The sequence below is a fragment of the Myotis lucifugus genome, unplaced genomic scaffold, assembly GCF_000147115.1.
Source record: "Myotis lucifugus unplaced genomic scaffold, Myoluc2.0 scaffold_48, whole genome shotgun sequence".
Lineage (NCBI taxonomy): Eukaryota > Metazoa > Chordata > Mammalia > Chiroptera > Vespertilionidae > Myotis > Myotis lucifugus.
In genome coordinates, this window is record NW_005871096.1 from 4462608 (window position 1) to 4488365 (window position 25758).

The 25758-nt window shown below is 42.8% G+C and overlaps 1 protein-coding gene across 3 annotated transcripts in view; it reads left to right on the top strand.

The window, feature by feature from the left end:
• The window catches only part of RBM47 (RNA binding motif protein 47), a 35710-nt gene that overhangs the window by 3891 nt on the left and 6061 nt on the right, over positions 1 to 25758 (top strand). The window contains exons 2-4 of one of the 3 annotated variants that reach the window (XM_023753628.1): positions 20245 to 21407; positions 22263 to 22469; positions 25122 to 25318. In XM_023753628.1, coding sequence (XP_023609396.1) covers positions 20245 to 21407; positions 22263 to 22469; positions 25122 to 25318 — 1567 coding nt within the window. The remainder of the gene's footprint in view (positions 1 to 20244; positions 21408 to 22262; positions 22470 to 25121; positions 25319 to 25758) is intronic. The other 2 variants (XM_023753629.1, XM_023753630.1) reach the window with 2 other exon arrangements.

The following is a 25758-nucleotide window of genomic DNA, read 5'->3' on the forward strand; positions in this document are numbered from 1 at the left end:
CCAATGGGGAGGTTATGGCTTCTACCCCGTCACACACAGAGCAGGGCCCGTGGGTGGGTGGGGGGGGTGCGGTTGGGGCACCGCACCCTGTCACACACAGAGCCGCAGGGCGATCAGGGGGTTGGGGAGCTCCCCCCTATCAGGCACAGAGCAGGGCTGATCAGGGGGTTGGGGTGCCTTCCCCTGTCACGAACAGAGCAGGGCGGATAGGGAGGTTGTGGCCCCGCCCCCTGTCACACACAGAGCCACAGGGCGATCAGGGGGTTTGGTCGCTGCCCCGTCACACTGATCCCAGTGCTGGGAGGCATATTACCCTTTTACTATATAGGATAGAGGCCTGGTGCACAGGTCGGGGCCGGCTGGTTTACCCTGAAGGGTGTCCTGGTTCAGGGTGGGGGTCCCCACTGGGGTGCCTGGCCAGCCTGGATGAGGGCCGTTTTCAGGCTGGCGGGTGACTGAAGCTCCCAACGTGTCCTTTTTTTCTTTTTTTTTTATTCTGGGCCAGCTTTAGCTCTGAGGCTCGGCTCCAGCTCTCAGGCCTCGGCTGCTGAAAGCAGGTTTCTGGCCTTTGTTTACCTTCTGTATTTGAAACAATGTTGCGGTACTGCTGGCTGAAGCCTGGCTGACTAAAGCAGGTTTCTGGGTTTGGTTTAGCTTCTATATTTGTTACAATGTTTCTTAGAGTTGCAGCTCAGAGGCCGGCAAGGCAGGCGGGGAAGCTTGGCTTGCTCTGTCACTGAAGCAAGCAAGCCTCCCTGTTCACATCAGCTGCCTGGCTGCCGGCCGCCATCTTGGCTGGCAGTTAATTTGCATATCTCCCTGATTAGCCAATGGGAAGGGTAGCGGCCGTATGGCTAATTACCATGTTTCTCTTTTATTAGATAGGATAATCTTTGCTGGTTTCCCATGACTCTCTTTTTATTGTGGTAAATATGTATATTAACCATTTTAACCATTTTTAGATGTACAGTTCTGAGGCATTAAATACATTCATATTGTTGTGTAAATACCACCATCCATCTCCAGAACTTTTTCATCTTCCCAAATGGAAACTTTTCATCTTCCCAATGGCAACCACCTTTCTACTCCTTGTCTCTATGACTGACTATTCTAGGTTTTTCATTTAAGTAGAATTATACATTTGTCCTTTGGGGGTCTGCCTTATTTCACTTAGCATAATGTTTTCATGGTTCATCCATGTTGTAGCATGTGTCAGAATTTTCTTCTCTTTTAAGGCAGAATAACATTTAATTGTTTATATACCACATTTTGTTTATCCATTAATGCATTTTAAAAAATATATTTTTATTTATTTCAGAAAGGAAGGGGAGGGAGAGACAGAAACATCAATGATGAGAAAGAATCATTGATTGGCTGCCTCCTGCACACTCCACACTGGGGATTGAGCCTGCAACCTGGGCATATGCCCTTGACTGGAATTGAACCCAGGACTCTTGAGTCCAGAGGCCAGTGCTCTACCCACTGAGCAAACTGGATAGGGCCATTAATGCACTGATAGACATTTGAGTTACTTCCACCTTTTGGCTATGTAGTTAATAATGCTTTTATCATGGGTGTACAAATATCTGTTTGAAAAACTACTTTCAATTCTTCTGGGTTATATACCTTGTGGTGGCATTGGTGGATCATATGATAATTCTATGTTTAAATTCTTAAGGAACCACTGTACTGTTTTCCATAGCAGCTGCACCATTTTACATTCCCACAAGCAATGCACAGTTGTTCCAATTTCTCCACACCCTTGCCAGCGCTTGTTATTTTGGGGATCTTTGTTTGTTGTTTTTTAAATAGTAGCCATCTTAATAGGTGTGAAGTGGTATGTCATTGTGGTTTGATTTGTGTTTCCCAAATGATTAGTGATGTTGAGCATATTTTCATTTGCCAGTTGGCTTTTTGGGTATCATCTTTGGAGAAATGCCTGTTTAGCCCTTTGGCCGTTTTTAAATTGGCTGATTTGTTTTGTTATTGTTGCATTGTAGGAGGTCCTGATGTATTCTGAATATTCATTCCTTAGTAAGGGTTGCCTTTTCACTCTGCTGATAGTGTCCTTTGATTCACAAAAGTTTTTCGTTTGATGTAGTCCAGTTTATCTATTTTTTTTTCTTTTGTTGCCTGTGCTTTGGGTGTCATATCCAAGAAATCAAAGCCAAATCCAATATCATGAAGCTTTTCCTCTATATTTTCTTCTAAGAATTCTATAATTTTAGCTCTTTCATTTAAGTCTGTGAGTCAATTTTTGCATATGGTGATGGTAAGGGCTAGGATTATTTGTAAAGAGGTACTTTTCAATCCCACTAAGTCTCAGTGAAGATGTGTGTCAGCCAGTTAAGCACATGGCACATGTTGACATCTAATGTTCATTATTTTTCTATGTAGTGTTGGCTTTGGTGGTTTCCCAACAAACAGGTGAGACAAAGCTGAAGCAGTCGGGGAGCCAAGAGCTGTCTCAGCTCTTGTAACTAGGATACAGCAGGGAGGCAGTGGCTGGGATCAGGACGAGTTTTGATGTAAACATGCTTAATGAAATCCCCAGCAAAGGAACAGCAGAGGTCGATAGCGTTTTAGACTAGAAAGAAAAAAGTCTGTGTGTGATATGTATGCATATCTGTGTGGCAGCAGAGGGAAAGAGAGAGGACACACCACACGGGATGTGGCTGTGAATTAGGAGCTACAGTCAATATATTTATTTATTGCATGAAAATAAATTCCGTTCTGTTTCAGGGAAACAGATCTAGATTAGCCACAGTAACGTTTCCAAACAGTTTTTCTAAAACAGCTATCCTAGTTCTCTTTTATTGTGGACAATGTCACGTGGGTAGCCCACCTAGCCTTCGCTTGCAGAATCGAAGTGAGCAGGAACTACCGGGCTGTGTAAACTGCCTCTCCTAGTATTGCCAGTTCCAAGGTCTGCGCCTGACCGGCTGCTCTCTGATGGGTTTGGAGATACAGCCCAAAGAATATAACTCAGAGCTGCAGGATTCTTCACGTGAATTAGATTCTCAACATGTGAACATGGTATTCACAGCTGGGCGTCCCAATCCCAAATAAATTAGAGTTAAATCAACTCAGACTCTGGCTTCAGGACCTACGAGAACACACTGTGACCCAGTCCGCCCCCGCTTGGTTTCATGAGGACGGGCTTAGGAGGGATAAACTCTGTTTGCTGCTGTAGGTCCTCATTTTCTCTTTGCCATAAAAGGGGATTTGGAGAAAGAGGAAATAACTAAGCCAATTAAATTTTCTGATGCAGGTGGGATAAGATAAACCGTGCTTTCTAAAAAAAAACATTTTGCGAGACTGGCGTGGTAGATTGTATTTCCCTTGAAGCATTAAAGTCATTTCACACTTTATTAACTCAAAGAATATCCAATATGTCTCTGTGAGGCTGGGAATAAATGACCAGCTCAAATCAGGGACATTTTTACTGGTATGTTAGTTTTTCAACTGAAATATTAGCTCAAATGCACACAGTGAAAGGACAGAGTACATAAGGCGTGAACAATCGTACTCCAACCCTAGTCCCAGGAGTTAATATACCTGGAAGCTCATAAGCTTCCTGGCGCTTGAACATTTCATTCTAAATGCTCTGGGTCCGGCAGGACTCCGGATATCCATTTTCTGTTCCTTTCCATTCTAAAAAGTCTAGTCTACATTTCATGAGCTTCTTCCATTAATCTAGTTGTGCTTTCTATGTAACTTTTATGTAAATTTTCAACTAACTTTAACTGTCTAATTAATTTATAGAGACTGGGAAAACTGGTTCTCCTTCCTCCTCCCTCCCTTTCTTCTCCTTTTTAAAATAAATAGAACACCTCTAAATAGAACAACTTTGTCTTTCCCAAATATCTGCAAATTCTACCTCAACAAAAATTACGAATTTAGCATTGAAGTAATTTGTAGCTGACAAACTCTTTTCCCATTCCTAGTTTTAAACTATATTACTACTACATTTTGTTCAAATGGTGAATGCCTGTTAAAAACTGCACTGTGTGTTTTATTTAAACAATGATTAAAGCAAACGGCTAATCAGACAGTAGCATTGCTCTATTCCTATGCATTACTCTGGGTACTTATTAACCAAGGTCATTACACTAAAAAAAAAACAATTAAAACACACACACACACACACACACACACACACACACACAAACAGGGATACTAAATGAAAATTTAAGATGAGAAAGAAAAAAAAAATAAGGTGGAGGAGACGAATGAGGAGGAAGGATGACAAGCAGTAAAGCTTTCTGCCCACTGAAAGGTGTGCGTCTTCCCCATCTTTTCCACTCTGCACACGAGGTTGCTTCCCTGGGTGGCACACTCCCATAGAAAGTGGAACGACAGATAAATGAGTGACTTTATCGCACCGAGAACCTTGGATTTCATAGATAGACATTTGTGAACTTCGCTATTACATTGTTAGTATCAGATTAATTTGTGATCTCCTTTCCAACTCATCGGGACCCACCCCTGCTGGTAGAGAACTAACTGCCCAGGAGGAGAGAAATACCAGGGAGAAAGGATCCCTCCCAATACCAGTGAGTGTGCACAGCTCGAGCACCATAGTACCCAGCTTCCAGAAATGCCTGTGCGTAAAATGGCGTTTGGAAGATGCCTTTGGTCAGTGTGCCTCTTTCCTTGTGGCATGAGGTCACTACCAAACCCCGAGACAGTGTAGCAGAAGCTAAGCATATGGATGAAGGCAAAAAAGTCATGGCGTTCTACAGCTGCCTGACCAGGGCCTGCTTTGCCAAGGAGGCTCTAAGGAGGTCCACATTTGCATTCAATGTGGTCCCTCAGTGGTTGGTGTGGCTTTCCTCTGACACTGCTGGGTCTGAGCTCTGTGTTAGGAACGCCAGCTCCGTTACTGAGCTGGCCTATCCATTCTCTAATGGGCCCCTTTTGGTCATACAGACACTGCTGGACAAGACTTAGAATGACTATTTGTACACAGTTCTGGATGCAGGTAAACCACACAAGTTAAATATAAATAGATCCATGAAAAAAAATTTTCAAAGCAATTTACTGGTAGTTAAAATGATGATAAAATTATTTTTATAATTGGGTCCTACCATGTTTTTTTATAAAAGACAATGCTCATTCATTGGTTCTTTCATTCATTCATTCCATTATTAACACATTCTTTCCTTCAGTGCTAGCCACAGGGGATACCAAAATAAGGGTCCCTGCCTTTGAAAAGCTTCCATCATAGCTAATAAGATAAACCATAGTGCTTTCATTTTCTGATACAGATTAAACAATGTAGAAGTGGGAATAGCCTCAATATCTAAAATCACTTCATAATAGAAGGTGAATTTTACTTTTTTGTTAATAAGGTACCTCTGTCAGATGACCCCACTTCTAATAGAGTCCTTTTCAGAAAAGACTGAAAAACAAAGGACGCTGATAAAACGTGCCAACATATTCACAAATACCCGTCACAGGTTTCTTCTCAGACCAATGAATTCATAGTCTTCCATTCTTTTCCATGGTTTTATATTAAAGAATTAAGTTATTGGATATTAGGTTTAACCTTAGCCATCCTTTTGCTAGAAGGACCTACCTGTTTGTTTCTCATTATATGTATATCTAAAAATACATTTTTTAAAGTCCAAATAGCACCAGGGAACAAAGCTGGAAAGCTAGGAAAAAGGAGAACAATACTTAAACATTTAATGAATAATAAGCAAATGTACTTCCTGGATTCGTTTCAAGTTGCATTTTAATGCATATTGTCTTTGTCTGCCACTGGAGAGTAAGTTTCCTTTTACATTTTTTTCTCATAAAGAGCCTATTATAGTCATATTGTCATGAAATACTGGGCTATTTGAAAATATTTTTAACTTCAAAAATACCCCACATTCAACTTAAACATTCATAGAAAAAAGTAACCTATGAGTTATTCAATGTTGAGAGTATTCCTGACCAAATGCTCTTTCACTGTAACTATTGCCCTGAGGTGTACTCGTCAATGAAATACAAGGACATCACATTAAATAGGATCTGTTTTTTCTATGGTGGCAGATATTGTTGTACAGTCACAACTGAAATGACTGATATTAACCAACTCAAATCTGAAGGTCACACCTAAAACTGAAGCCAATATTTGATTATGTCATTCTATTTCAGAGCCTTTGTTTGAGGACAGGCAATTTGTCATTTTTCTTACAAAGAGACCTGTGATATTCTTGTATACTACTATTTGACACCACCAGAAGGTAATAAAAGAACATATCCTGTAGAGTATGTACTTATGTATAACATGGCATAGTAATAATAGACATACTAATACTATAGTACTACTTGCAAACTACCAATACAGTTTGCAATTGGGAAGAAGAAAATTTACACATCATAGAAACTGAAAGCTTATCTTGGGGAAAGCTCACTTTCCAAGTCTGTTTTGGCATAAACTCAAGAAATCAGACAAATGAAAAATACCCTTTACATACAAAATTTTAGAATTTTTCAAAAGCTATTTATAGGCAGATCTCTACTATATATGGACTGTCAGAGTTTTGTTTTGTTTTGAATATAAGCAGACTCTACTGTCAAATATAAGTTAAACTAGAGACTATCACCCCAAAGATGAAGCTTCTTTATTAAATTATAATCCCAACTTTACTATTATCTAGTTGTGTTTTCGACTAAGCACATGATCACCTTTTTCTCAGTTTCTCCATCAAAAAAATAGGACTGATACTTTTGCATAGTATTGTGGGTATATATAGAGGCAAAGTATATACTGGAAAGATATAGATAGATAGATAGATAGATAGATAGATAGATAGATAGATAGACAGATAGATAGATGATAGATAACTTGAATCATTCTAAATGACATGGAGAATTTCCTATGTAAAGAAATCCCTTTGCAAATTAAAAAGTATTTTTATAATAAAAAGAATCATACATGAAACTGCCAGTTCATATATTCAAATGCTGGCACATAAAATTTTTCTGAGAATATTATGCCCAGGTTTCTTTCTTAAACCTCCATTGGTAATTTTAATATCTTATAGTTAATAAACAGTATTTAGGACCTACTATATTCAATGGGTAGGAAATAAACATCAGTGTGGGTATAACAAGTAGTATTTATATAATACAGAATTGGACAAATATCAAAAGGACATGGTATTTACTTTTCATATAAGCATTGATTAAAGAATGCTTCATTATTATCACGCATTGCACATGTGCAGTATCTTAAAGCAATAGAAGGTGCTAGCTATATAAGTTCCCTTCCAGTTCATCCACAACTTTTTGGAAGTAAATTCTGTAACTCTTGAAATTATATTGTCAGGCAGAAAATTTGTGGTTCTAAGCTGTGACTATATACCAGTAGTTCTCTACAAAGAGAAGATCCTTGAAAAACATCTACTATTTTGACCAACTGAGATGATGGTGGTGGTGGTGGTGATGATGATAAAGAGATTTGAGCATTTGCTGTAGCCAAGTACTTTTCTAAGTGTCTTATATATATGATCCCATTTAATCCTCACATGGTGAAGTATATTATCACCATTTTATAGATGGTGAAACTGAGGCTCGGGGAGATTAAGTGACTTGTGTGATGGCACTTGTTTCTCAAGCCGGGAAGCAGTATATGAAGGCAGGCGGTCTGGCTCCAGAACATGGGTATGCAACCATCGTCCCCACTGCCTCATCATAGTCCCAAGTCTCACTTAAACATTTGAAATATGTGGATGCTAATCCTTAAACATTTCCATTTAAGAATTTAATTCAATAAATTTTTACATCTAAAAAATATAAATTGAGCATGTTAACTACGTTATAAAGGGCCAAAAATAGGTTATGGAAGAGTTTGCAGAACTCTCTGAAAGCTTAGAAGAGGGGTGGTGAGGTGCAGTGAGGCATGTGGTAGGAAGGGAAGGTTTCCCAACAACGTTACTGTGGATCCGTGCTTGGATTTCCTTCAACTATAGCCACCAGTGTCCATTTCTCACTGATAGTGGATTGCCTGTCAGCACTGGCCAGCCAACTCTGCTATCGCTAAGAAAATAGCAAAGACAGAGTACCATGGTAGAAAGAGCTTAGGCTTCATCATCAGTTTCAATTCTGAGTGACCTTGGCCAAGTTATTTGATCTCTCTGAGCCTCAAGCTTCTGATCTTTAAAATGGGGCAATAATATCTAACATTTATCAAACACTTACTAATACACTAAGTTCTCATTAACATTGTCCATAGATTCTGCAATTTTAAGGAAAACGGTGTATAACAAAATCAATTTTGCCATAAATTAATTGATAAAAGCAAGAATTAAGTTCCTGCCTATCTCATCAACATTATAACAAAACGACATTGAGCAAAACGATGTTATTCAAGGACCTGCGAGACTTGGTTTTTCTAAGCTCTCGGTAAATACGATCTCATTTATTTCTCACAGTGACGCCTGGAGACAGTGATTATTAGTAACCACCATTCTCATTTTGCAGATGAGGATGTTGAGGAACTAAAACTTTAAATAACTTACCAACATCATACAGCTACACAGGTGAAGAGCTGGGGCTTAACCTGAAGAAGTCTGACCCTAGAGCCTGGGTCTTTTGCTGTAAAAGGCCAGACAGTAAATATTTCAGGTTTTACAGGTCTCATTGTCTCTGTTGCAACGAGACAATTTATATTTTTATTTTTATATTTTTAGATGTAAAAACTTATTGAATTAAATTCTTAAATGGAAATGTTTAAGGATTAGAATCCACAGAATTCAAATGTTTAAGTGAGACTTGGGACTATGATGAGGCAGTGGGGACGATGGTTGCACACCCACGTTGCAACTCAACTCTGCTATTGTAGCAAGAAAGCAGCCACTAACATGTGTAAACAGAGGGGCATGTCTGTGTCCCAGTGAAACTTTATAAGAATAGCCAGAGGGTCAAACTTGGCCCACTGGTGGTAGTTTGCTGATCCCCCACTCTAGAGTCCACATTTTAAACTTGAACTCATAGAGACATCATAAAAATCAGATAACTATCCTATCCTTATGGTGTTTTATACATATAGTAAGAGCTCAAAAATGGTAGCTATTTAACTAAAGCGTTTTTAAACTGTACACTAAGGAAACTCTTCGAGAGATTATTTCTAGTCTATCTCCTTCCCACCAAGGAGAACTGTGTTTAACTCATCTACGCTCTTAGTGCCACTCTCTTCTTAGCACATGAGTGAAATACAGTCTGGACATGCCGTGGGACAGTGACCTCCTCTGTGCTAAACCATTGCAGTCAGCAGACTGGCTCCTATGCGTGCTCAATTACATGGATTTTTATTTTCGTAATTTGATTCATTCATTCATTAAGGCATCATTGCTTATGTATTATGTTTGCAATAATGTGACATGACATAATGCGCGCCTAAGTGCGGGAGGGTACAGAGAGCTCCACTCTTGCAGATTTTCCATCTGTAAACATAATAAAACTAGGCACGTACAGATGCTCAGTCCTTGTCCAACTATTACAGCTGGGTCACTCCTTGGGTTCTGTTTTGACCCATGGTCCACTGTTGCTTTGGCACTCAATAAAATGTTTGCTGAAAGAACAGATGGGACCTCCTAGGGTTGAATAACCTTATTTGTCTGCCCATCTTAGGTCACGGTGATCCCTCTGCACTCTCTCCCTCTCCCTCCTTCTTCATCCACTCTTGGTAGACTAGGACTGTGCAGTGGTCACCCTGTATCCCCAAGTCCTTATCACAGCCTGCCATACAGCAACTGTTCAGTCAGTGTTTGAATGAGTGAATGAATGAACGCATACACAAATACTATTTGTCTATCCCAGTGTTCGGCAAACTGCGGCTCTCGAGCCACATGCGGCTCTTTGGCCCCTTGAGTGTGGTTCTTCCACAAAATACCATGTGCGGGCGTGCATGTACAGTGCGATTGAAACTTCGTGGCCCATGTGCAGAAGTCCGTATTTTGTGGAAGAGCCACACTCAAGGGGCCAAAGAGCCGCATGTGGCTCACAAGCCGCAGTTTGCCGACCACTGGTCTATCCCATCAGACCATTAAGGGCTAGGGAGGTTGGTTTTAGTACCAGTGAGTTGACTGTGTTCCAGGAGCACATTTTTAGTGACTATTCCTAGTATATCTAAAAAAAAACACCTCTGAATCTTCAATGCGGCTTTCTACATTATTGAAGAAACCAGCAATGGCATTTGAGCGAAGTCCAAGACTTTAAAACCAGATTGTCAGCAGTTTTCATGTGTCCACGAAGTCTGAACTGAAAGGAGGCACTTCTGCCACTGGGCCGATCCTTAGCCTGATTTCAAAAATGTGTGACCCAGGCCTCTCAGTTTGTCTGTGATGACAAATCAATTCGACATCGGAATCCGTCTGATCGGGCTTGATGGTGGCAGTTGTTTGGTTTGAAAAATTAAATTGGTAGGTTTTCAGCCAAATTAAATGAGTCGTTTGGCATCACGGAGACACTACCTTGGACTTTTGGAAAGCGTTGCACATTTCTCAGTCTTGACAGTAAAAGACAGACTGAGCCCATGCTGGGGGTGGAGAGTATATAAAATAATAACTTCTATTTAATTTAGTATCTGCCATGTGCAAGTATACAATCTGCTTATAGCTCCAAGACTTGATAGGCTACTCTCAACAGTGAGCAATTTTTGGTTGTCAAAATGGGGGACAGATGGTCCTGGCACCTAGGGTAGAAGGCAGGGATGCTACAGGGCACAGGACTGTCCCCCAAAGCACAGAGTTATCACACTCGAAATGTTCCTAGGGGACGAGGTTGAGAGACCCTGGAGTAAATGATACCTCAGATCCATTTGCAGCTTAAACTTTGGGATTTGATTAAATTAGATGTATCCGTGAAATAATTTTATAAATTGCAAAACACAGTCTACATTTAAGCTGCTATTATATAAGCTGCTTTTCCTCTTCCTTCTCCTTTTTGGTATCTCCTTTCTGGTCAGTCTTTCTGTTCCTTGCCAGATTCTCAGAGTTAGGTCAGAGGAGCCAAAATAAGGGGTGAAACTAGAAATCTCTCCTCCTGCTCGTTCAGAGTTTGGAAAACGTTAATCCAGGAGGCAGATGTGCGCCGAATTGACGGGTTTCATTATTTTCAACCTGTTGAGAAAAAGTGTGTGTAATGCTTATTTAAAGGGAACAAGATAACAGATTCTCAACGGGTATTGGTTTGCTGCCAAACGCCCGTAGACAACCCCCCCCCCCCCCACACACACACACACTCCTTTCGGGCGGGTGACTTTATCCCTGGGAACCCACAGCGCAAGGCCTCGTTTTCAGGGATGTGTTGATAGAAATGCCTGGGAAAAGTGAGCCCCTTGGCTCTGCATCTGCTTATCAGACACAATCGTTCATTAAAGGATATGCTTTGCCATCGCGAAATCCATACAGGCATCGACACAGTTTAAAGCCCAGTAGGAATGAACGCTTCTCACATTAGCCAGGCGTGGACAGAGGTATGGCCCAGAATGTCATTCTTCCACCACCTCTGCACCCTCTCAGGATTTCACCCAAACAGGAGAGTCGTGGCAGGGTTTTTATGTGTCCCAAGGGCCATGCCCTCCAATAGAAGGAGGTTGCTGGCTGAGATAGAAAAAGACAAGAGCCTGAACTTCAGTCTTCAGCTTAGTGCTTGGGCCTTCAGGTAAATTCCCAGTATCCTGCCTCCTTCTTTAGCAGAACTTTTACACTTTAACCCTGGGGTATGTCCCACTGCCGGAGGCCTGCCTGCTGCGGGAGTGCCCTCCCTGCTGTTTACTCTAGTGGGTGGTGGCAGCTTGGCACAGGCAGTTAAGATAACCGCTCAGGGTGAGGCCGAATCTTGGAAACTTGTTGCAGGAGCTGGCCTTCAATCCCTACCCCCCACCCCTCACCGGTTCGTGGCATTAAATGTCCTTTACTCCTGAAACTGATCATCTGAAATAGCTGCTGACCCTAGACCAGGGGTGGGCAAACTTTTTGACTCGAGGGCCACAATGGGTTCTTAAACTGGACCGGAAGGCTGGAACAAAAGCATGGATGGAGTGTTTGTGTGAACTAATATAAATTCAAAGTAAACATCATTACAAAAGGGTACGGGCTTTTTTTTTTTAGTTTTATTCATTTCAAACGGGCCGGATCCGGCCCGCGGGCCGTAGTTTGCCCACGGCTGCCCTAGACCCATCTTAGAGATGTGGGGATAGATGTGACACAGTTCGTAAGTGGCACCGTCATGATTTGAACCTACATTTCTTTGACTCCAAAGTCTTCGCTCTTAACTAGTATGGTATGTATTCTATTCTGTCCACATTGTGTGTGTCAGGGCATGCCTAAGAAGCGACTATTAGGAAAGACAAAAATATTATGGTGTGAGTAAGGGACATCAAAATAGAAATCTAATCGCAAACAGAGATAGAATTACCTCTTGGATAAATACATTTTAAAACCTTCCATTGAATTAAATTCCAGCTAGTGCTGGAAGACCCTGCTCCCCACTGAATATATCTTCAAATTGCAATGTGTCTGCTGGTCAGCAAATAACTCTCCCAAAATTCCAAACTGCTAAATTAACCCCAAACACACACACACACACACACCCTAGAGAAGCAAACCAAAGTTAACTGGCAGTTGGGATAATTCTACAGTAAACACATGCCTGTTCTGGATCCTAGGTAATGATGGGTTGATAAACAGCAGAAATATTTTGCAATACTGTGGTATCCCTTGCCCCTAACGCATCCCAGTTCAAACTTAAAATCCTCCTGAAAGGTACCCTGAACCAGTACTAAGAAAGGAATTCGAATCCCTGATGATTTTTGCTTTAAGTCTGACAACAAAACAAGGACAAGCTCAAACAAGGACAACAAAAACTCTAGCTAAATAGTTCAGAATAATAAGAGCTTGATTTGCAAGGATAGGTTTCTCTGTTTGTTTTATTTGCCAAACTGTGCATAAGTGATTGGTTTCAAATATATTGCCATGTGTGTTTAACGCTAGCAGCCTTCAGTGAACACTAATGCAGTGCTAGTGTGTGTGTGAGAGAATGGCTGTGGCTTGGGAGGGTCCGGCCTCAGGGGATTTGGCATCCCCGTGCATGACTGATGGGACCTTTTGCATCCAATTCAGCAAGTCTCTTCAGGTTCATTCTGGAAGAGCCCTTGCACAGTGCTCTGGCCAAGGGTTAGATGAGAAACAGGCTTACACTTGGATGCCTGAGCCACACCACCAAGCAGAGACACACACTGCCAGGCAGCTTACTGTTATGAATGGAATCTGGGGGACTCTGGTCCACCGGTCTCCACCAGAACTCGCAGGCTGGACTTCTCATACCGATGGGTTTAAAGCTGACTAAAATAACCTCTCGCCTGTTTCCTTGTAAACAGAAGCATCCGACAGAGGGGCAAGATTCCTACAAGTTCAAATATCTTTTTTTTTTTTTAGTTCGAATTTCTCGTGCTAAGATTTCTTGAGCACATAGTGCAGGGTTTACACTGGGGGCTTTACACGGATCATTCCATTAAGGGTCACTGAGGGGCAGCTGGAACAGACTTAAGCCAGACTATCAGGGTTTCAAGACCAGCTCTGCTGCTCATGACCTGAAAATCTACTTAATCTCTCTGTGCCTCGGCTTCTTTATAAAGTAGAGATCCTAATATCCCGTATGGACATTGTGAGGATTGAAGTGAATTAAATACATATAAAGAGCTTAGCACACCACCTGGTACATAATAGACATTAAATAAATATTAGCTATTTTTGTCGCCATTTTAAAGATAGAACATTGAGGCTTAAAGTAGTTAAATGGCTTCTTCCCAGGTTCACCACTAGTAAGCAGAGGAGCCAAGATTTGGAACTAGGTCTCTCTGACTCTGGAGACTGTATTCACTGGGCTAGGCAGCCAAAATCAGACCATCCAGTCCATTAAAAACTGTCATATCCTGAATGGGAGGAAATTGGGTAATTCTGTGCCATTTATCCAGATTTTTAAAATTATTATTCACGTACAAATTTCATCTTACGAAGTCGGCTTATTATCCACTAGAGGCCCGGTGCATGAAAATTCATGCACTGGAGGGGGGATCTCTCAGCCCGGCCTGCCCCCTCTAATAGTCCGTGAGCCCTCAGGGGCGGGAGGCGACCTGACGCTCAGCGGAAGGCGACGCCCCATCACAGCTCTGCTGCTGCCACTGCCGGCAGCGCAAGCCTCGGCCCGCCCTGGTTACCTGAGCCTCGGGCGGCCCTGGGCGGCTGGGGGGCTGAGGGGACTGGGAGACTCCGGAGGCAGGCGCGCGGCGGGCTGAGGGACTGGGCGCTGCCATCTTATGGATGTGGGCGCTGCCATCTTTGAAACTCAAACAGATATCTGTACACCAATTAGCATATTCCCTCCTTATTGGCTGTGGGGGGCCACCATCTTTGAGGGCGTGGCAGTCAATTAGCATATTCCCTCTTTATTAGATAGGATGGTGTCCACACCTCCATCCCAAGGAGAATACTATCATTCAACAGGTAGTATTTCTCACTGTTCCTTAGTCACACACACATTTATACTAAAGAGGGTTTCTAAAGCATAGTTCTGATGGTGGCTGGACTTTACCTTGAGGAGCGATGGCCTATGAGAAACTAATTAAGATACTGAGGCACAGCTCTTTTGAAGCAGTCTCGGACACTGAGCACGAGTACTAACCGCCTTCATTCTTAGCTCTTTTGTATTTGAAGCATCATTCTTTAGTTCCTTTAACTCCGAGGAAAACCCCATGAAGACAAGATGGTACCAGTGCCTGACACATAGTAGGTGTTAAATAAATAAATATTTTATTGAATGGAATGAATAAATGGACACAAACCCTTCTATTTGTGTCTCTTAAGAAATTGTTGTTTACCTGTGTGTTAGGAGCTGTCCTTTCTTCCAGGCACCATCAACTGGACCAGGCAGTTAAACGGAAAACAGCTTAGAAGGAGGGGGGAAAGGCAGGTCAGGAAGACTGTCTTTGAAATGCACGTATGTTAGAATTTCAAAACTGGTCCTGAAATTAAATCATTGCTCGACATAGGAAACAGAGGGAAAAGTGACTGTAATTCTTAACAATGGGAATATACGTTCTTTATCCTCAATGATGTTCTCTGCACATCTCCTGGAGCAGAGGTTGGCAAACTTTTCTGTAAATGGCCAGGTAGTAAAAATTTTAGGCTTTGCAGGCCAGGGAGTCTCTGAACTCTTCAACTCTGCCGTTGTGGTGCAATAGCATCTACAGATGATACTTTAAAAAAGGGGGTGGGATGTATGTCTGTGTTCCCCAACAAAAACGAAGGGCAGGCCAAGGCCATAGTTGGCCAAGGCCTGGTCTAAAGCATGTCTAATTGTAGTAAGTTACACATTCTGTTACATCTCTAAGAGAAAAGACATGTTAGCTGTATAGTTCCCCCTTTTAAGGCATTGAATAAATTATCTTTTATAAATCTAAGCCTGTGGGCTCAAATTCATTGCACAGCATACCATATAATTTTTCAACTATGTTATATTAGCTATGAAGATAGGAGAATAGGGTTCATAAACCATAAAAAAATTTTTAATGTGTTAAACTAACTCAATGTATCTTTTTTTATGGCTTCCAATGAAATTATAATTTTATGGAATCTTATTTTTGACTATTTTGCATCACTTTTTTTGTTTTTAGAAATTGTGGTAAAATATACATATAACAAAATGAACCATTTTAACCTTTTTTTAAAGATTTTTGAAATTGATTTTTAGAGAGAGAGGAAGGGAGAGGGAGGATGAGGGAGGGAGAGAGAGAAAGAAACATCAATGTGAGAGCAAGACATCTATTGGCTGCCTTCTGCATGCCTCCTACTGAGGGTCGAGTCCACAACTCAGGCATGTGCCCTGACTGGTAATTGAACCAGCAACCTTTGGTGCATGGGATGGTACCTAACCAACTGAGCCACACCAGCCAGGGCACCTTTTTAACTATTTTTTTAAGTGTATAGTTCACGTTGTTGTTCCCATCATCCCTAACAAAGTCAGTAAACACCAATTCCTCATTCTCTCTTTTCCCGACTCCTGGCACCCACCATTCTATTTTCTATCTCTGAATTTGACTATTCTAGGTACTTCATATAAGTGGAAAGATACAGTATCTGTACTTTCGTGTCTGGCTTATTTTCACCTACATAATGTCTTCATGGTTCATCCATGTTGTAGCATGTGTCAGAATTTCCTTTCTTTCTAAAGCTTAATAATACCCCATTGTGTATACATGCCACATTTTGTTTATCCATGCAAGTGGCCATGAACATTTGTTTTTTCCCCCCACCTTTTGACTATTGTGAATAATACTGTTGTGATCACTGGTGTACAGATATCTGTTTGAGTTTCAGTTTCTAATTCTTTTGGATATATACCCAAAAGTGAAATTGGTAGATTATATGTTTAATTCTCTGTTTAAGTTTTTGAGGAACCACCATATTGTTTTCTAAAGCTGCAACATTTTACATTCCTACCAGCAATGCTCAAGTGTTCCAATTTGCCCACATTCTTGGCAACATGTGTTTTGTTTTAAATAATAGCCATGCTAATGGGCGTGAAATTGTATCTCACTGTGCTTCTCACTTGTTTTTATGTCAATGTTTGTAGTTAATGAAATAGTTTAGATATTACATTAATTAACGTCTGGTGCAAATTAGATTTGTGTGTGTGCATTTATTCCTCTCCTAGCTCCCAAATTATATGACATGGCTTCCAAGAACATGTAAACAATAAGATTAATAATATAAATAGCTAAATTCCTGGCATTGGGAATATAGAAGGCTGAAAAACAACTATAGCCAAAATTAGATGAGCATGAGAGTGTGTTGTAATGTTCTATACAGTTATTGAAACTGAAGTGACAAATTCAGTCCTGAACTTCCTAACGGCCAAAGAAAAAAGGGAAAGAATGCCAGTAACGTGATTCATTCATTCCAGATGACGTAAGTTCAGGAGGGCAGGGAAAGGCTTTTCTTGGCTCAAAGATGTAAGAAATAAGCTATAACTATTTTAAATGAATTGATTAAGTTACTGAGACAGCAGATTTCAGACTGAAAACAGAATTTGGGGTGAATTTAATGGGGTTAGGATTGAAAATAACTCCCATAACCTGACCATTAGAAGACCTTTTTTTTTTTTTTTTTTTTGTAAAATGGTAGTTTTAAGTACAATTAGGAAAACAAAAAGTCAACTCCACATAGCTCAGCAGAATGATAGAGTCTATCTATTCCTTTGGACTTTAGTCAGTGTTTTAGTAATGCAACACATAAGATCTTGAATTGCCTCAGACATGTTTATAATATATACTTAGCATTTCTTTTCCAGGGCAAAGATGATAAACACACATGTGTTTATATAAATAGTATTCTTAAGAATATGCCCTTTTCTTCCATTTGAAAGGAGGAAAAGATCTTCATATTCAAATCTGATATTGAAATTTTTGTTTCAACTTGAAACTATAGGAATTAACATCTCATTTTCCCAAATGAATACTAAAACAAAATCCTTCATGATAACTAGATGTGTTGCCAAACCAGCTTTCAAGCACTTGAAGAGCAAAGAAAATTAAAAAGTAAGAATAGAAGCCTTATCAAACAGATGTTTTTAAAGAACCGGGAAAGTGTCAAAATTACTCTAAAATTAAGAGAATTGGTCTAAAGTTTTACCCAGAAATTTGGATGGAAGATAATAATGACATTTCCTGAGCATTTGCAATGTTCTGAGCACAATTCAAAGTGCTTTTATATATTGTCACTCTTCTAAACTTAATATTAATACCATCATCAGTATCCCCATTTTATAGATGAAGAAACTGAGGCATGAAGCAGCTAAGTATCCTTGCCCCAGGTCATACAACTAGGAACTGTTAAAGCTGGGATTCACATACAAGCATGCAGTCAGCTCTGGAGGCCACACTTCCCCCACTAAACTATACCGGATCTAGATGCTACAACAAATAAACCAGGGTAGTATTGGTTTGGCCAACTGGCAAATAAACATCTCAGACTTATTTATTTATTTTCTTCCTGCCTTCCTTCCTCCCCTCCCCCCCCCCCCCCAAAGGAAGGGAGAGGAAGAGGAATAGAAACATCAATGATGAGAAAGAATCATTGATTGGCTGCCTCCTACACGCCCCCATTGGGGATAGAGCCTGCAACTCAAGCATGTGCCCTGACTAGGAAATGAACTGTGACCTCCTGGTTCATGGGTCAACGCTCAATCACTGAGCCATGCTGATTTCTGTTGTGTCATTACAATTTCTTTTGTTTTTTCTTTAGATAAATTTAATTATCCTTCAAATTTCCCTTAATACTCTTGTATATAATTCTTAGTGGTAGATATTTTAAAAAATTAATGATGCTCCAGGTCCTTATTAAACGATGAAACCTTAGTAGCCATTAATTTTTATGTTTTTACCAAGAGTTTTAAGACCATGGAGGAGTGCTTATAAAATGAAGTAAAGGAGCAGGATATAAATTTGCTAGAAGCCAAGCTCCATCCCCCACCCCCAAAAAGCTATTTTAAAAAAAGATAAGTTTAATTCTAGCTATCATTGAGTAGCAGAATTAGGAATGATTTCTTATTTACTTTTCTCGATTGTCCATAAAATTTACGTGAATACTTTTATAGTCCAAGAAATGCAATAACTTCATTTTTCAAAAGGCCAATCACAGTTTTTCATTACAAAAGCACACTGTGCAGCTCCTAGTGATAATCTTGTTGTATAATTTAAAATCATTTCTACTGAAAAAAACAATAACAAATAAAATCATGCCCTAGCCGGTTTGGCGCAGTGGATAGAGTATCAGCTCATGGGCTGAAGAGTCTCGGGTTCAACTCCAGTCAAGAGCATGTACCTCAGTTGCAAGCTCAATCTCCAGTCCTGGTCCGGGCCCATGTGGAAGGCAACCAATTGATATGTCTCTCTCACATCAATGTTTCTCTCTCTGTCTCTCTTTCCTTCTTTCCACTCTCTAAAAACAATGGAAAAAATATCCTCAGGTGAGGAATATATCTATATAATTTCCACAGACCCCTGACCTGTATGAATGAAGGTGGCTCAGTTTAGACCTGTACTATCATATATGATTCTAAATTAATTAATTCTTTTTAATTCTAAATTAGTTAAAATTAAATATAATGATAAGTTCAATTTATCAGTCATGCTAGCCCCATTTTAATTGCTCAGTAACCACAGGTGGCTAGTGGCAGCTTTTCTGTCACCACAGAAAGTTGCAATGCACAGCACTGGTTTGGAAGAACCCAGAATCTGAGGCCAGACAACTTGGCATCAAGTCCTGGTACTAGCTGGTACTTGCTATGTGAAATGGGCAATTTACTCAACCTCTCTGAGCTTACTTCCCCACAGACAAATTGGGACTAATGATAATATCACTCACCATGTAAGGCGATTAAGATCAAATAAGATAGTGCATGTGACACTGCTCTGAAAACTATAGTGTGGCTTACCAGGTAGTTGCTGCTTCACGAGTCTCCGGTTTGAGCTTAATCTCTTTGAGGACTGATTCTAAATCCAAGATTTTTGCTTGAATGGCACCATTAGAATCACTCTTAGCCGCTCTTTACCACAGCTCCTCGGCCAAGTCCTTGGCAATGTGCGTGGTCCAATTCTTCCTTGTGAAAAGCGTCAGCGCACAACTCTGTATCTATCTTGTGTAGCACCTCAAAGTTTTTCTTAACAATGTAAATACATTGCTCTATTTCCATTCCCAAGTGAAAAAGACTGTATTTTAAAAAGAAAGCGAAGAAAGAGGCTTTGTCTGCCAAAGAAATAAATGTGGGTGAAGTGCTGTCACTGAAGGGAAATCGATCTGAGTTGACAGGGCAGGAATTAAGCAAAAGATGTTGCCATTTGCTGCAAGAACGTAAGCTTTTCGCTGACAATTACATCAGGTTCTCTCTTCAAAGCTGATTAAGCGGAAGTACTTGCTCATTCATTCTGAATGTTTTTCCGAGTCAACTTCTGGTTTTTTCGTGCAATACCACTTGACTAATTAGACTGTTTTAGAGCTGCTGCGTTTCCAGGGCGGGTCTCCATGTTCTTTCTCATGTAACCACCTGATGGTTAAGCATGAGCCTTGTATGTCTTCAAAAAGAAGAGGGGGGGGTGAGGGGGTGAGATGGGGGGTGGAGGAGTCAGGTTCTGGCTGCACTTGTGCAGATGCCACCACACTCACCCTCCCTCTCTGCCTCCCCCAGGTTTCCAGCAGCCGTGGATGCCTCTGACATTATGACTGCAGAAGATTCCACTGCAGCCATGAGCAGCGACCCAGCCCCCGCGTCCGCGGCCAGGGTGCCCGAGGGCGTGGCCGGCGCGCCCAACGAGGCGGCGCTGCTGGCGCTGATGGAGCGCACGGGCTACACGATGGTGCAGGAGAACGGGCAGCGCAAGTACGGTGGCCCGCCGCCCGGCTGGGAGGGCGCGCACCCGCAGCGCGGCTGCGAGGTCTTCGTGGGCAAGATCCCCCGCGACGTGTACGAGGACGAGCTGGTGCCGGTGTTCGAGACGGTGGGCCGCATCTACGAGCTGCGCCTCATGATGGACTTCGATGGCAAGAACCGCGGCTACGCCTTCGTCATGTACTGCCACAAGGGCGACGCCAAGCGCGCGGTGCGCGAGCTCAACAACTACGAGATCCGCCCGGGCCGCCTGCTCGGCGTGTGCTGCAGCGTGGACAACTGCCGCCTCTTCATCGGCGGCATCCCCAAGATGAAGAAGCGCGAGGAGATCCTGGAGGAGATCTCCAAGGTCACCGAGGGCGTGCAGGACGTGATCGTCTACGCCAGCGCCGCCGACAAGATGAAGAACCGCGGCTTCGCCTTCGTGGAGTACGAGAGCCACCGCGCGGCGGCCATGGCGCGCCGCAAGCTGATGCCCGGCCGCATCCAGCTCTGGGGCCACCAGATCGCCGTGGACTGGGCCGAGCCCGAGATCGACGTGGACGAGGACGTGATGGAGACCGTGAAGATCCTCTACGTGCGCAACCTCATGATCGAGACCACAGAGGACACCATCAAGAAGGTCTTCGGCCAGTTCAACCCCGGCTGCGTGGAGCGCGTCAAGAAGATCCGCGACTACGCCTTCGTGCACTTCGCCAGCCGCGAGGACGCCGTGCACGCCATGAACCACCTCAATGGCACCGAGCTGGAGGGCTCGTGCCTCGAGGTGACGCTGGCCAAGCCGGTGGACAAGGAGCAGTACTCCCGCTACCAGAAGGCGGCCAAGGGCGGCGGCGCGGCCGAGGCGGCAGCCGTGCAACAGCAGCCCAGCTACGTGTACTCGTGCGACCCCTACACGCTGGCCTACTATGGCTACCCCTACAACGCGCTCATCGGGCCCAACAGGGAATACTTCGTGAAAGGTTAGTGGGGACTGTGCTCCTGGGTAGGCCCCCTGAGCCGTGTCTGCTAGGCGGGCCGCGTCAGGGATGTTGTGGCTGTAACTGAGTTGGTGGATGCTGACCCCCTCCCTACCCACCCTCATTTGGATGTCAGTTCTGGGTTCCTTGCTGGCACTTAGGAATTCGCCTCTCTAGCATTGAGAGACATGCAGAAGGTTCCTGTGTATGGAGTGAGCAGTAGAATCAGGGGGCATGCAAGCTCTGGCATGCTGCCTGCCTGGGTTCTACCCAGGTGGGGGTCTAGTCTCCAGGTCCTCTGGTTAAAACCTACTTGTGAAATTCTATCTTTAGAAGGTTGGGAGTAGAGGGCACAATGTTGTTGGTTTGCTTTTTTGTTTGTTTGTTTTTCGATCATTTGACGAGGTACAATAAAACCAGGCATTACAACGGGAAACAATACCAAGATTCTGCGTCCTGCTCTCGGGTTGACTGGCCCTGTGACTTCAGTCCGTCTCTTCCACCTCCCTAGGCCTGTTTTCTCACGCATGAAATGAGGAAGATAAACCAGCAGTTCCCTTCCAGTTCTAACTTTTTTTTACAATCGATGACATTTTTCTTTATTGAAGTTACAGTTGCAATCCTAGGAACAGCACCCTGCAAGTTCATCTCTTGCATCAGGTAGACATACGCAGGATGGGAATCTAGGCTGCAATGGAATGTTGGAAGCATCTTCCCCAGCTCACTGAACAGCAAAGGTGTAGCCCCCTGCAACTTAGACTCGGGGCCAACATCTAAATGCTAAGCACCTTGCGTTGAGGTCTGCCTCCTGTGCTGTCACTGTTGGTTGCTCATCATTTTTTGTGTTGTTATTATAAGCAGGCAGCATAAGAGGCCGGGGTCGAGGTGCAGCTGGCAACAGAAACCCAGGGCCCAGGGGTTCCTACCTCGGGGGATATTCTGCTGGCCGTGGTATATATAGCCGATATCACGAAGGGAAAGGAAAGCAGCAAGAAAAAGGATTTGAACTTGTACCGAATTTGGAAATCTCTACTGTCAACCCAGTTGCCATTAAACCTGGTGCAGGTCAGTATAAATGAGAGCGAGAATGCATCCATTCAGCCTAAATCCCAACCCTCTCTCGGGTTCATGCACGTGGGTTTCTCCTCTGGCAGGCAGCCAGAGATTAGGCAAAGAATGTGGCCTCCTGACTGTTCTTAACCTGGAATTTAAGAGGACTGTCTAGCTTTGACCATGCTCAAGTCCAGCTTTCCAATAGTGGGTTTTTCAAATGTGTGTCATCCGTTGTTAGGCTTTTTCTCAATCTCTGACTGAGTCGGAAGAGTTGTGGGGGCAGGAGGGGGGTAATGGAAGAATATGAGGCTGTTCTCTATCTTCTATCAGCTCAAAACTGTCTTTCCCTTCACTAAATCCGATTTCCACTCCAGCCATCAGAAGCCAGAGGGTGCAGCTAGCTTATTGCCATTCTGAGAGTTGTAGAAAATTCCCCTTCTGGAGCAACTAGCACTACTTGTCCCTTCTCATGGACTTAACCAACCTGGACCTCCCGGGAACAAGAGAACAAGGCAACAAGGCAGCTGCTAATTGCCTGGATTCCAATTCCCTGCACTCATTTCCTCCTCTCCCTGGATCAATCGATTGGAGGAGGGCTGCTCAAGGGATTCAAGCCAGGAACCTTGAACTTTGCTTTCCCCTCCAGGCCTCTCAAACCAGTTTGCCAGTGCTGTTGTGCCCATTGGTAAGACAGGTCTTTCTGGCCGTAACCTGCAAGGAACTTTATTTAACTCCACTGTGTGAGCGAGCACAGCACACACTCCTTATTATTAGCACACGCCAGGGGAAAAGCCAGGAGTGGGTAATCGGGGCGCTCCTCCTCCAGACCACTTCCTGGTTTCCCTGAGGGTAGATTGAAGAGCTCTTAGAGAGACCCCTCACCTCGAAGTTCAGCTACTCTGATTTCCTTCTGGTCCTTCCAGCTAACAGAGTCAAGGGCTCTGCTCATTTGGGGCAGAAGGTTCGTGTAGGCCACCTCAGGCTTAAAAGCATTTTCCCAGTAGAACTTCCTTTGGAATTTAATTCAGTGATATGATTTGGGTTTTTGGTTTTTTGGGGTTTTTGTTGTTGTTTTTTTTTGGGGGGGGGGGGGAATTGTTTGTTTGTTTGTTTGTTTGTTTTGGCCTGTGAAAAAATTCTGCAATTTCTGCAACTAAGTGACTCCTTAGACTGGATTTCCATATAAATGCCACTGATGTTATAATCATTGTAAAACTGTTCCCGTGTCTTTCTGTAATTCCATAAAACAGAGCCTGGAGACAGGAGCTGCTACGTCTACTTGTTGGAAAAGGGACTCCTGTTGGCAAGCTGCAGTAGCTTAAGGTTTAACTAGAGAAAAGAACTCTTTAAACCATCTTTACTGGCATAGTCGTGTCCCGGGGCCCCGGGTAGAAATTCCTGAGGGCGGATAACCAGAACAAGCCAGAGTCACTCTGCACAACTCCAGTGTAGCTGAAACGACAACCCTCTCTGAGCCCCCGCCCCTTCGCCTCTATTTCTGTTCAGTCTGGAAAATTAGAACTTTTCATTGTAGGAGAACCACCAGTGCAGTGATGAAGTGATGGGGCACAAGACCGTATGGTTGGAAAGGCAGATGAAAGATTTGGCTAAAGCTTTAGGTAGATTTTATTGGATGACCATGCCATTGTTTAGCCTACAGTCAAACCTGTTTCTTTACCTTATATCAAGTCAGCTTTTATTAGAATAAATGTGCCTACTGTTGGAGAAAAACCATAAATGAAAGGATATTTGTGTATGCATTTCATATTCTTGTCTATCCTTTCAACACACACACACACACACACTCGCACAAATGGCCCCAAATCAGGGAGAGTATATTTTCTTTTTACCTCTCTTTATCATACACTGACATTCGATAACGCCTGTCTGTTTGAATCTCGGAGAAATGAGGTGATCTTTACTCACAGAAACACCTCTTTGAATTGGCCGGTTCCATTAAAAAAAAAAAAAAGTCACTACTGCTTCACTATTGAATGGACATTAGAAAAGTAGGGAAAATTTCATTTTTATGATGTATTTTTCCTTGAATCAGTAATGTTGAAATCTGAAACACAGGTGGGGAAGACATACACAGACCTCTGAGTTCTCAGAATGAAACCCTCCACTGCACCCGCTTCATGGAACGCGGTGAAAGTGAAAGGGCAGGAGGTCTGATGAGGGGAGAAGTGAGTGAGAGAGGGGCTCACTCACCCCGTGGGGCCTCCAGCCTCAGTTCTCATTTCTTATTCTGAGCCTGTTTTCCCAGTTACAAGGCCCCTTCTTGCTCTGTAGGACATCAAGAGTAAGATTCAAAATGAGATTTTTCAATCCAGAGTTCCTTCCCACGGCCCTGGTGTAGCTGAAACTAACAGGGAAATGGTGCAGAAACCTAACTCTAGACTTTCCTCCCATGGTGATCTCTTGGGAGCCTACGTCCATGCCCACGTGGTTCCTTTTGAAAGACCAGCGGGGGTGGGGAGAGGGGGTACCTGCCACCTCCTCTCTCTTCTTCTTGGGTAGCACCTCCTCACCTGTACTGAGAAAGCACAGTTAGCAGGGAGAAGCCCATGGCTGCCAAACTTGGTTTTTAAAAATGTCCAGACAGTGATGGGCCTTTTAAGTGACAGGAGTGATGCACCTGTTTCCCTCTTACTTCTCTTGCAGTGGCCATCCCTGCCATTGGGGCCCAGTATTCCGTGTTTCAGGCGGCTCCCGCTCCTAAGATGCTTGAAGATGGCAAAATCCATGCAGTGGAGCACATGATCAGCCCCATCGCCATGCAGCCAGACCCAGCCAGCGCCGCTGCCGCTGCCGCCGCTGCCGCCGTCATTCCTGCGGTGTCAACGCCGCCGCCTTTCCAGGTACAGTTCCTGCCGCAGTCATTGTACTTTGCGTGTGAGGCCTCCCTTTGCGTGGGTTCACTTACTGTTCCGCAGGGGAGCTCGTTGTGTGCCTAGCTCTCTGTGAGAACTATGGAATCGGGTGGCAGAAAAAATGTTTAAATAAATCATGACAGGACAGAACAATTTTCAATAATAATTGCATTGCTCTACTGTTATCACTGGGTTAAAGATGGGAAGCAATATACAAAAATGACGTGTAATTTTTCAGTGTCACAATATTGTGCTTACTATTTTTTTTTATGACACAATAATCTTTAACTCATGGTTTTTTGTTAAGGTGCAAGTGTCAGGGAGATAGTTCCCAGTTTCACATTCCGAATTGCAGTTCAATGAAGAATTTTGTTTTTAAATCTCTCTGTGTATAAATATATACATTTGTATATGTGTATACATCCTTA